General features: G+C 42.8%; 2 protein-coding genes across 7 annotated transcripts in view; one reads left to right on the top strand and one right to left on the bottom strand.

Annotated features, from left to right (window-relative positions):
* Positions 1-4,397: 4,397 nt before the first annotated feature.
* Positions 4,398-12,827, bottom strand: B3GALT9 (beta-1,3-galactosyltransferase 9). 2 transcript variants are annotated; one of them, XM_070056150.2, is made up of 2 exons: positions 12,520-12,827; positions 4,398-8,161 (listed from the first exon to the last, which is right to left on the bottom strand). In XM_070056150.2, the coding sequence occupies exon 2, from the start codon at positions 8,030-8,032 to the stop codon at positions 7,058-7,060; it is 975 nt and encodes a 324-aa protein (XP_069912251.1). In that variant the 5' UTR covers positions 8,033-8,161; positions 12,520-12,827; the 3' UTR covers positions 4,398-7,057. The 2 variants fall into 2 exon arrangements, with proteins under 2 accessions (XP_069912251.1, XP_002720518.2); XM_002720472.6 differs by lacking the exon at positions 12,520-12,827 and adding an exon at positions 9,372-10,344 and having other exon boundaries at positions 6,571-8,161.
* Positions 12,828-12,914: 87 nt separating this feature from the next.
* Positions 12,915-12,997, top strand: part of FBXW2 (F-box and WD repeat domain containing 2) — an 82,844-nt gene continuing 82,761 nt past the window's right edge. For all 5 annotated transcript variants that reach the window (XR_016211466.1, XM_089301660.1, XM_070056131.2 and 2 more), the window contains exon 1: positions 12,915-12,973. The gene's annotated coding sequence lies outside the window, so the exon portion shown is untranslated. The remainder of the gene's footprint in view (positions 12,974-12,997) is intronic.

Genomic DNA, 12,997 nt, shown 5'->3' with positions numbered 1-12,997 from the left:
CCGCAGTGGCCATTGGAGGGTGAACCAACGGCAAAAGGAAGACCTTTCTCTCTGTCTCTCTCTCTCACTGTCCACTCTGCCTGTCAAAAAAAAAAAAAAAAAAAAAAGAGACTTCTCCCTTCTAGGACTCTGCAGAATCTTGATTTCAGCCTTTTCTCCTCAAAAACACGAGGGAATAAATTTCCATTAGGTCTCCTATTTGTGGTACTTTGTTATGGTATTCCCAGGAAACTAATAAAATGTATGTCCTGACATGAAGTGTGAATCTGTTGGACCCACTCTGTAAAGCACTGCTAAGCAGGACTTGATAAACATTTTGTTTCACAGAAAGTTAGAAAGCCATCTTGACACTAGTGACGACTTAATATAAGCAAGATGATTAATATTAAATTAAATGCAGTTCCACTGCCCAAACTAGTAAATATTTCCTGCTTGCAAGCAAGAATAACATTTAGTTAAAAAGCTTCCTTATGTAGTATCTCCTTAATATTCTGAGCATTCTCAAAAACTATTCACCACTGCTCTCACTGAGTAATGACATTTCCATAGCACAGTTAAAAAAAAAAAAAACACAATATCAGCATTCCATATTAGAGCGCTGGTTTGAGTCTTGTCTGCTGTATTTCCCTGTTAATGTACCTGGGAAAGCAACAGAGAATGGCCCAAGTATCTGAGACCCTGCTACCCAGGCGGGAGACCCAGATGGAGTTCCAAGTTCCTGGCTTCAGCCTGGCCAAACTCTGGCTATTGCAAGCATTTGAGGGAGTGAACCAGCACATGGAAGATCTTTCTCTGTTTTTCCCTATTATGCCACCTTTCAAAATAAATACACAAATCTTTTTTTAAAAATCTCACTAATATAAAGAGAACTAAGACTTTGACACTTGTGTCTGATAGAAGAAGGTCTACTCTGCCACGGTGAGGTGGCTTGGACTTTGGAATACTCTTGTGAATTTTGGGGCTCTGCAGTGTCTGACAAGTCTGAGGATCTGGAGAGCCTTTTCCTCCTGATGTGGGGAAGGCACCGAAGGGTGCGATCCTGCTGCCCATTCTGGGGTATGTGCATGTGCTGCAAGTTTTGATGGCTGGTTTACCTGTACCATACCAGATACCCAAGGTACCTGGGGATGACAGAGAATTCAGTGTGGGTGGTTGGTATCAGGAGGGAAAGAAGTGTTTGGAAGGAGCTGTACCCCTGCTCTTGATAAGTAGACACAGAGGGGGCAGCAAAGCAAATGGGATCCAACATTATCAGAGGGACTTCCATTCACATCCTTTCAGTCCTGACTTCCCTGAGCTTCAAGAACACAAGGGTGCTCCTCTTGGTCTACACAGAGGACAGTGTTGGCATTCACACCATTGGCCCACTGGGGAATGCCCATTTTTGGAAGAGGAGGTTGGCAGGCAGCATGTACATAATTCAGTTCACAAAGAAGCACAGGCACATGGACATAGATGACTTCTGGGAAAACACAGAAGAGGAGGCAGAGGAGGGTGACTGTGTGATCACAGACATCGCAGATGCTGGTGAGGTCCACACCCTATCTGGAGCAACATCCCAGGCTGGGAGCTCTGTGGGAATGGACACCAGCAAGATCCCCCTGCCCATAAGTTTGCTCAGCTCCTCCTGAGAGCAACCCCACAGACAATCAACCTAGGTAGATGAATGCAGAATGGTTAGGTTACCTGTAAATGTGTACTACATACACGGATGTACCACTGATTCCAGGTTAAGAGCACTTTGTCCTGCTGCCCACACCTCCCTGGAGACTTGGAAAGTTATGTAGAATGCTTGATTTGTTTTGATATTTGTAAAAATTTTCCCCCAAAAGCTGTATATTAACAATCCCTTTAATAAGGCATTGAGGAATTGTGGTGACATATGGGGAAAGTCAACTCATGCCCCCACAGGCTTGTGAACAGGTGCTGAATCAAATGCTTGTAAATGAATTCAAACATCAGAGACAGCCCATCATCTGTCTGTGACACAGGCATCTGGACCAAATGTGGAGGTGTATAAATTTAGCTTCTAACTCTGAAATACAGAAGGACAGTGAAGAAGGTATCTTGAAAGAAACCAGGAGGGGATGTCACCAAGATGAGGGGTGGGGTGGGTAGGAGACACCAACCTGCATATTCCCAGAAACAAAACAAACATACACAGTTATTCACAACCCAAAACAGCACATGAGGGCTGAAGGGCTCATTAATGAATCTGCAGTGACACAAGTGAGAAAACAGTAACTGGGGAATATCCACACAGAAAGGACTGCTGGTGAGACTGGTATACCTGAGACATGGGGAGAGGGCTGGGAGCAAACAGGATAGGCAAAGGCCATCAATATCACTGTTCCTTAGTGACCTGCTCTGAGAAGACACCTACCTCTCTTGCCACTGGGGTCATCAACAGTCATTCCTGCCAGGGAAGCAGACACAGCTTCTGAGCCTTTGAGCTGCTTTGGGAACTGAATCACCATGTCTCCCAACCCTTCACAGGCCCTGGACCCACAGCCCTCTGACAGTGCCCACACGCCAGACAGGCTGTGTGCCTGTGTTCAGCCCACCCACATCTGACATCACAGCCATCACCAAACTGAGCTAGTTTGCACTCCAGACTGCTGAGACAAGCTCTTGCTGCACATGCCCACGCTGCAAACTCTGGTTCTAAGACTTCAAGACTCCAAGCTCCTATTGCAGAGTCATCTTGAGACTGGAGGTACTGTTAATGTTCAGCCTGTACGAGGGGCCAGGGGCCAGAGGCCACTGCATCTCTCCATCCTTGAAGTTCTGCTGCCATTGCACACTCCCCAGTCAAGCAGTTGCAGTTCCCACCTCCCGGGACCAAGCAACCTGGAAGGCACTTCATATCCCCATCCACGTTGCTGCTATGCTATGACCCCCTGCTATTCGGAGCATAGGCCCAGGGAACAACCACAACACCAACACCCAAGCCCAAGACACAGTCAGGCCCAGTGGCGAAGCCACACCCTCTCATGGCCTGCTGTACATGAACATGAAAGCTGCCACGAGTAAACCATGACCAAATGGAAAATCTGAACAGACCAATATTGAGTAAGGAGATTGAATGAAGAATAAAATATCTCCCATTAAAGAAAAGCCCCAGATCTGATGGTTTGCTTCACTGTTGAATTGTACCAGGCATTTAAAGAATGAATGTCAGTGCTTCTCAAAATTCCAATTAAAAAAATTCCAATAAATTAGAGAGACAAGAGACTGGTGCTGTGGTGTAGTGGGTACATTCCATATGGATGCCGGTTCTAGTCCCAGCTGCTCCTCTGCCAATCCAGCTCTCTGCTATGGCCTGGGAAAGCAGTAGAAGTCAGCCTAAGGGCTTGGGCCTCGCACCCATGTGGGAGACCTGGAAGAAGCACCTGGCTCCTGGTTTTGGATCGGCCCAGCTGGATCCACTGTGGCCATTTGGGGAGTGAACCAGTGGAAGAAAGACCTTTCTCTCTGTCTCTCCCTCTCTCTTTCTGTAACTCTACCTCTCAAATAAATAAGAAAATCTTAAAAAAAAAAAAAGAAGACAATCCTAAATTCATTTTTGAGACCAATATTACCCTTATACAAAAGTCAGACAAGAACACTAGAGGAAAGGAAAGTTACAGTCAATATCCCTGGTGAAGAAGTCCTCAACTAAATACTAGCAAACTGAAATTAACAGCACATCAAAAGGATCATTCACCATGATCAAGTTAGATTTCTCTGAGTTATGAGAATATTTCTCACAACCAAATCTATAGACATGATATATCGAATTTAAAGAAAGGACAAAAACCATGTGCTCATCTCAATAGATGAAGAAAATGTATTTGACAAAATTCCACATCGTTTATTGATAAAGGCACTCAACACATTAGGTACGGAAGGAATGTACTTCAATACAATAAAGGCCATGTATGACAAACCCACAGCTACATCCTACTCAAGAGTGAAAAACTGAAAACTTTCCTTCTAAGATCAGAAATACAAAAAAGGATGCCCATTCTCAACATTTCTGGTCAACAGAGCACTGGATGGACATCCTAGTCAGAGAAATTAGGTAAGAGGAAGAAATAAATGGCATCCAAATCAGAAAGGAGGAAGTTAAATTGTCCCTAATTGTAGCTGAGATTATCTTATATATAGAAAACTCTAAAGACTCTACCAAAAAAACTTAGAATAAATTAATTCAATAATTTTCAGAATACACAATCAATATACAAAATCACTAGTGTTTTTATACACTGATAATGAACTACCCCAAACAAATCAAGAAAGCAATTCCATTTATAATAGATTCTAAAATTACATCAGAATGAACTTAATTAAAGCAGTGAAATATCAATACATTGAAAATTTCAGAACTGTTGAATGAAACTGAAGGAGACACAAGGAAGGTATTCTTTCTTTATTGACTGGAATAATTAATGCCCAAGTCAATATACAGTTTCAATGCAATTCTTATCAAAATTCTGAAATATTTTTCACAGGAATGGAAAGACAGTCCTAAAATTCATTATGGAAGCACAGAAGATTCCAAATAACCAAAGCAATGTTGAGCAAAAAGAACAAAGCTGGATGAGGCATCACACTATCTGACTTGAGAAGCTACTACAAAGATATGGAAATCAACACGGCATAAAAACAGACATTGTGGCATAGTGAGAAAAGCCAATGCCTGCAATGCCAGAATCCCAAATGAGCACCAGTTCATGTCCTGGCTGTTCCACTTCCAATCCAAGTGTCTGGCAATGGCCTGGGAAAAGCAGAAGATGGTCCAAGTGCTTGGGCCCCTGCACTGATGTGGGAGACCTGGATGAAGTTCCTGTGTCCTGGCTACAGCCTGGCCCAGCCCTAGCCATTGTGGCCATCTGGGGAATGAACAAGCAGATGGAAGATCTCTCTCTTTCTCTCTCCTAGCCCTGTAACACTGACTTTCAAATAAATAAATAACCTTAAGCAAACAGACATATAGACTAGTGGATCAGAACAGAGAGCCTAGAAACATGTCTTGGCATATTAATTAATTTTTATGAAGATGCCAATACACAAATGAGGAAAGGATAGTTTTTTTTCTGTCTGGTTCTGGGAAAGCTGAATATATATATATGCAAGATATCTACATGAAATTAAACATTCATTGCACAACCCAGAAGAAAATAACTAAGAATGGACTAAAGGTTTAAACATGACCTTAAACTATAAAAATGAAAGACTCTTTGACATGGATCTGGGCCAAGTCTTTTGGAATGACCCCAAAAGCACAAAAAGCAAAAACAGGCAAATGGTATTGCATTGACTTAAAAAGCTTCTGCACATCAGAGGAAGCAATCAACAGATTGAAGAGACAACCTACAGAACAAGAGAAAATAACTGTCAAAGAGAAACAGGAACTTACACAACTCAATAGCAATAAAACAAATAACCCCACTAAAAAACGTACAAAGGACTTGAACAAATACTTCACAAAAGAAGACATACAAATAGCCAAAATTATATGGAAAAATGTTTTGTATCACTAATCATCAGGGAAATATAAATTTGAACCACAAGAAATATCACCTCATACTTGTTAGAAAGGATTACGTCAAAAGGACAAAATATAACAAGTATTGGTGGAGTTGTGGAGAAAAGGAAATCCTCGCATGCTATTTCTGTGAACATAAATTAGTTCAACCACTGTAGAAAGCAGCATGGAGGTTCTTAAAGGAAAAATAATAAAATGACTATATGAGCCTGTAATCCCACTGATACAGATATGAAATCAGTAATGTGAAGATATCTACACTCACATGTTCACTGTAGCATTATTCACAATAGCCAAGATAAGTGGAATCAACCTGAGTGTCCATCTATGGATGAACGGATAAAGATAATACGGTATACATACGTAATGAGATACTATTCAGGCTTAAAAAGTAGAAAATCTTGCCTTTTTTTTTTTTTTTGACAGGCAGAGTGGACAGTGAGAGAGAGAGAGAGAGAGAAAGGTCTTCCTTTGCCGTTGGTTCACCCTCCAATGGCCGCCGCGGCCGGCGCGCTGCGGCCGGCGCACCGCGCTGATCCGATGGCAGGAGCCAGGAGCCAGGTGCTTTTCCTGGTCTCCCACGGGGTGCAGGGCCCAAGCACCTGGGCCATCCTCCACTGCACTCCCTGGCCACAGCAGAGAGCTGGCCTGGAAGAGGGGCAACCGGGACAGAATCCGGCGCTCCGACCAGGACTAGAACCCAGTGTGCCGGCGCCGCTAGGCGGAGGATTAGCCTAGTGAGCCGCGGTGCCGGCCAAATCTTGCCATTTTCAATAGCAAAGCTGAACCTGGAGGACACCATACTAGTAAAGTAAGTCAGGCACAGAAGGATAAGTACCGTGTGATCCCATTTATATACAGTAAATGAAAAAGCTGAAATCATAAGTCACAGAAACAGAGGGCAAAATGGTTACCAGAGGCTGGGTGGGGTGGTGTAGGTCAAGGGACAAAAACTTTCAGTTTGACAAGAGGAATTACTTCGGGCTACCTAACATATTTCATAGTAATGACAGTTAATAGTGATATATCACATGCTTGAAAAGTTGCTAGGGGAGTAGATTTTAAGTGTTCTTACCATGAAAATAATAAGCATGTGAAGTGATATTCATAATTTTCATATTTCAAGTGATATTCATAATTCATGATTTAAATATGCCAAATAGTTTGATTTAGCCATCGCAGATTTTACACATATTAGTAGGTCAAAACCTCATGCTTTATACCACAAGTATATACAATTTTTGCCTGTCAGTTTGAAATAAGAATTGGTTGTAATTAAATGTAATATTCTTTTTTTCTGAAAGAAGGGTTTATTTTGAAACGAATCATGTCGCACCAACTTAAACATCTTAAAATGAACTCTCAATAAAAGTGAATGCATCAGAGCACAAGAATATCTTATGCTTTTGCTAAGTATCACTAAAGATCCAGAAAAACTACATTAAACATGGGAACAGAGGGATGCTTTCCATAACAGGGTTAATGGCAATTCAAAACCAATGACCTTATAAAGAAAATAAAGAAGCCCTAATCATCAACATACATGACATTGTTTTCTAGGGTGCTCATGTGAAAATGTTTAAAGCTGTCAAGGTATGTCAGAAGTTTGCAGGAAATGAGCCCATAATAAGTCTCAAGCCATGTACATTCCTTCCCATCATTAATTTCCTTCCATGCCAGGGACATTTCAGCATCTGTAGTTTCTGAGGATGTAAAAATATACTTATAGCAACATCTGTTGTATTTGATGTGTCTTTTCCCAGAAAATCTTGAACTGTGGATGGGAATAAGGCCAATGGATTTCATACAAATTCCTACAAACACATCAGCAGGCACCATTACAGGGACTTCTTTGAAAACCACATACATCATCCGAGCCACTTCTTGGGACACTATAAAGGTCTCACCACTGCAGTAATCTGGGTAGTATTTTTCTGGATACTCACTAAGAGAGATAAATTCTTGATGATGAGGGTCTCTGTTGGGTGTGCCCTGATGGACAACACTGCCTACGTAGATATCTTCAAGGTGTTCTTTCAGATTGAGAAGATAGCCCACCAGGCTTGGCAGGTTAACAAACATCTCTTCATCAACCTTAAGAATGAATAGGGCATTAGGGCAGAAAGTCACAGCCCACTGTGTCATTGCGATGATCTTCAGGGTTTGGTTTTCAGAACTGTCCAAGAAGATCCCTTCAATAATATCATTATTCTTCTGGGACTCTTTATCTATCTCTTTCTGGGTTGTTACCAAAACAGGCATTCCCAAAGCAAACAGTGTGATAATGAGGTGCCCTTGGATACTGGTCATGCTACCCCAGGTTTTCCTGATGAGGTCCCGTCTTGTTCCATTTCCTGGGCTACTAAAAATAAGAGAGAGCAAAAAAATGTTCTTCCCTTTACAGACTTCCGGCTGGTTTAGAATGTAGTATGTGGAGAGATTACTTTTCAGGGGCTCCATGTTCAATTTTCTTGCTTTATCCTTGATTTCAAGAACCTTCATATCTACATGAGGCAAAGAATGCAGAAAGTATTCTTCCACAAAGTCAGCCCCAAAAAGCAAGGCATGGAATAGGATGACATTAAACAGAATGAAGCACCATTGGTGAGTCCGAAGTCTACAGAATGTCACCTAAATAACAAAAGGACATGGTCATAACAAAAAGATGGTCACTCAAGCTTCATCTCCATTCTTGTTTTGGCTCCCAGTGAACCCTATATAGACCTTTAACAGCATGTAGCAGTCTATTCTATTTTAAATGTTTGTCATTATTTACTGTCCCTTTTGTTTGGTCATAATTTCCAGGACAGCACTCATATATTTCTTCCCTACTCTTCTGAGTCCAGTGTTTGGTACAAAATGGACACTAAGTAAAATGTCAGTCAGTTGTTTTCTTGCTTGTTGAATGAAAAACTCCTTACCCCATTCAAGCCACTAAGTTAGGTATTGGAGAGGCATAGAAGAATCAGATATAGGCATGTGGACACAACAACTGCCATGATTGTGATAAAAATATATAAAATATGTGATGTACTTCCCTGAATTGGAGCAGCTGGATCAGTTTCTTCTCTAATTACAAAGGTCAAGGTCGATTTTTCCATGAAGTGATTGCTTTTGTTGGCCATTGAACACTGGTTTCTATCAAACATTTACATACTTCTAGTATGACTTGCCAATTTAATCTAATACCAAATCAGAGTCCATTTTAATGGCGTCTCCTACTCCATCTGACCTGTCAATATGCTTAGGTACTTGCTATCTGCATAGCACCTCTTCAAAGATCTAGCATGGACCTGTGCCAAGCTTACTGAACCTCATCAAAGGAGATGGAAACTTTCCATGTGGAAGTGCACAGGGGGAATTGTAATATAACAGGGCTAGGGAACAACAGAGGAATGAGATCTGTATTCATTGGAGCTTTGGTCAACAAAACCTCCTGTAACAAGAATTACCTCTTACTGAGCACTTGCTCTGTGCCAGGCCTTAATTCCTTTAGCATTGGTAATACCCTTTTCAGACAGGTTATGTTCAAAATTATGCTGAACATCCAAAGGTTTTAGTTTCCAAACTACATAGTGGGTAAGGAGTTGGTACAGGGCCATGATTTGATTGCAGATCAGTCAGATTCCAAAGCTCATTCTAAACTATCAGAGAATTCTGACTTCTACCTTTATTTTCTCGTGTCCATTGCAAAGAAAAAACCAGCCAAACAAGATCAGCCATGACAATTATAATCTGAACGTCTGTTCTCTCAGTGCTGATGATTTACACATAGAAGGAACTTAGATGCCTTAAAGTCTATTTTAGCAGCTATCAAATGTTTCAACAATCAGAAACTTACCTGCATGCTGTCGGTGAGCAATTTCTGGGCTTTGGATACCAAGTGATGCCTCAGTGTAGCTCAGGATCACTCCGTACAAACAGCTATTGCAGTAAAGTACTTGGCACTTCAAACTTAAAGGATAGGGTTTCTGGCCAATCAACCTGAGCTTTTGTCTCAGAATACCTGCTGACTACATAGGAACGTGAGCGCTCATCATGTTACAGCTACAGTGGATCCAGAACAAAGAATAGAAAAAATGGCTTCAAAAGCTTCCAACCTCGTGTACACCATGAAAATGAACCTTTGTCTTTATGCTGAGTTCCTGGTACAGTATGTGTGGGAGTTCAAAGAGCAGTTCACCTGGGTCACCTCACTGCAGCTTCATCACACAAATGGAAGTATCATACACATTTTCTTTGGACGGCATCTCAAGAAATTAAGTAATCTGAAATTATTTAAATGGAATGATGTCTGCTCCCTGGTGGATGCACATGTAAAAATATCAGGACTATTTGCCATCCCTAGCAGATGCATTGTTTTCTCTCCAAAGATACATCACATGGTGAGGTCTGCTATATGCTCCATCCTGAATTCTTGGTACAGGCTACACAAGAACTTTAGTAAATCACTTGTAAGTTATACACCCTACCCTCTCCATCATATTGTTCATTTTAGCCTGAACTGCAAAAAGTAAGCATTCGGGGGCTGGCGCTGTGGCAGTGGGTTAAAGCCCATGCCTGAAGTGCCGGCATCCCATACGGGCGCCGGTTCTAGTCCCGGCTGCTCCTCTTCCGATCCAGCTCTCTGCTATGGCCTGGGAAAGCAGTAGAGGATGGCCCAAATCCTTGGGCCCCTGCACCCACGTGGGAGACCAGGAAGAAGCTCTTGGCTCCTGGCTTCGGATCGGCACAGCTCCGGCCGTTGCAGCCATCTGGGGAGTGAACCCATCGAATGGAAGACCTCTCTCTCTCTCTCTGCCTCTGTGTAACTGTGACTTTCAAATCAATAAAATAAATCTTTTTTTAAAAAAGTAAGCACTCGATGTTTGCTATTTTCCTGGAGTATACACAAGTCTGTGTTGGAATCATCCTAGACACTATTTTTTCCTGTATGTTTATTTCAAGAAAAGAAACATCAGGGGATGACACTGTGACACCAGCAGCTCCATACCAGAGTGCTGGTTTAAGCCCTGGTTGCTTCGCTTCCGATGCGGCTTTCTGCTTATGTGTCCAGGAAGGAAGCAGCAGGTTCAAGTATTTGGCCTGGCCCAACCCTGACTGTTGCAGCCAGGTGGGGAGTGAACCAGCAGATGGAATATCTCTGTCTCTGTGTCACTCCGCCTTTCAAATAAATAAAAAACATTCAGCATATTTTCTTGTTCCTGTCATATAAACAGTTATACTAGCATTCTATTATGCCAGGCTACAGTTCATCGTTTTTTATTTTTTTTCACATGTTGAACTTCCTAATTGCCATTCATTGCAGTGTTTCTACTTATTTGGGTTATAATAACTCCTCAAGTTTAAAGTTGGCTCTGTTTTCTAAACAATCATCCTGCAAACTTGGAAATTTTTACAAAATGGAAAAATTTAACCTAAAGGAAATTAACATGAACGGGCCAGTGCCATGGCTCACTTGGCTAATCCTCCGCCTGCGGCGCCGGCTTCCCATTTGGGCACCGGGTTCTAGTCCTGGCTGCTCCTCTTCCAGTCCAGCTCTCTGCTGTGGCCCAGGAAGGCAGTGGAGTATGGCCCAAGTGCTTGGCCTCTGCACCTACGTGGGAGACCAGGAAGAAGCACCTGGCTCCTGGCATCTGATCTGCACAACGCCGGCCGTAGCGGCCATTTGGGGGGTGAACAAATGGAAGGAAGACCTTTCTCTCTGTCTTTCACTGTCTAACTCTATTTGTCAAATAAAAAAATTATAAAAAAATTAACATGAAGGGGAATTTTTACATATACCAAATTTAACAATAAAATGGGTCTTGTAAGTATTTAATTAAACATGAAATCTATGCATGGTTTGCAATTTCTTAATTTTTATAGCTATAAGTTTTGCTTCTAGATCTTTGAGCTTCATTTTACAATTTGGTTTCTTTGCCTAAGAGAGGTTCAAACAATATTATCACTGGGGGCAGTCACATCTGGCACTTTCAGTTTGATTCATCAAACTCCTACACTACTGGGGCTGAGACAGTTTGCTGCAAAGAGATACGTGTGTTTGGTTTCCTTTACTGCCTTCCCTGTCATAGAGGTTATCCAATCTCTGAATCTATGCCTTCCAAATATCTTACATTATTTTCATTAGTCACTCTCTGGCTTTGAAGTCTACAGGGGCGTCCTGTTGTCTGTCCAGTCAAATTTGCTCTCTTGAGACCTAATTTTTAGGGCACCATAGTCGGCTTCTACCCCACAAAGTCAATTTGCATTTCTCTTATTTCAAGAACTCTTGATGAGAGAATTGAGGTGCTTAGAACCTTGGCTGTGCCCTACTACTAGCTGGATATGAGGCTCTACATGTTTATGTCCATAAATTTAGACTATGTTTTCCAACATGGTAAGCCATTTACCACACATGGCTTTTTAAATTAAATGAAATTAATTTAGTTTCTCCATTGCAGTAGGCACTTACCCAGCATTCAACAGCCAGAAGAGGCTCATGTTTGTGGGAGTGAACATTCCCATCAATGCCAGGAAGTCCTACTGGGGCAGGACTGGTACGACACGCCTGTGCCATTTGTGTGAGTGGGTATGCATGTGGCTGATGAGCCCGCACAGAGTGACAAAGATAACCCAGGCATTTGAGTCATTTTAAGTTGAAATCCTATGATAAGCAGTCACTAGGATTTCAGGCAAGCAGTCTAAACCTTTTTTGACCTCAGTTTACCCATCTCTAAAAATGGGACTAATGATAATCACGACCTTGCAGTGTAGTTTTAGGAGTGTTTGGTAGTTTGAGTTTCTGACACTAAACATCCCAGAAGGATGAGATTCGCAGGGTACTACAACCGTTAGGAGGAAAACACCGAGACTGAGAAAGCGAGCAGTGGGCTCTGCCATGGCGTCAATATTGTGACTTAAACCTACACAGTCTGCCTGCCTTTCTCCTCCCCGGTCTCTCGACCCCGCTCGACAGCTTTGCTTTACGTTTCTTCTTAGCACCGTACCTGGCTTAGTCATTTGCTTATCCGCTTTCTTCTCGCTACTCAGAGTTTGGGATACAGTAGGTACCCAATAATGTTTGAACTTGGACGCGTCTCTTAACCTGAGTCACCGTTCCCACTTCAGAGTGAGGATAATAATAAAAACTGCTGCTGAGGCGGCTCCAGAGCAGAGGGAGCTAAAATGAGCCGAGCAAATTTGGATCTGCAGACGAACGCCAGCTTGGGTGGAGTATTCACCAGCTCTAACCCACCGTGAGACCACGGCTCACGCCCAGCCTGACCAAGCGCGTTCCCTTCCCGCCTCCGGCTCTCCCGCCTCCGCCTCGGGCGGGGGCCGGAAGTGCAGCCACTTCCGCCGGGCGCCGCGGGGTGGAGGGGCGCGCGGAGATGACGCAGGCAGCACCGGAAGCCGCTCCCCCGTGAGGCTGCGGACCCCGAAAGGCGGCCGCAGGGCCAGGTCTGTGTACGAGGCGGGGCCGAT

Source organism: Oryctolagus cuniculus, chromosome 1 (genome assembly GCF_051225735.1).
Source record: "Oryctolagus cuniculus isolate XC-2025 breed Fujian yellow rabbit chromosome 1, ASM5122573v1, whole genome shotgun sequence".
NCBI classification, from domain to species: Eukaryota; Metazoa; Chordata; class Mammalia; order Lagomorpha; family Leporidae; genus Oryctolagus; species Oryctolagus cuniculus.
This window is presented reverse-complemented; position numbering and strand designations above follow the sequence as displayed.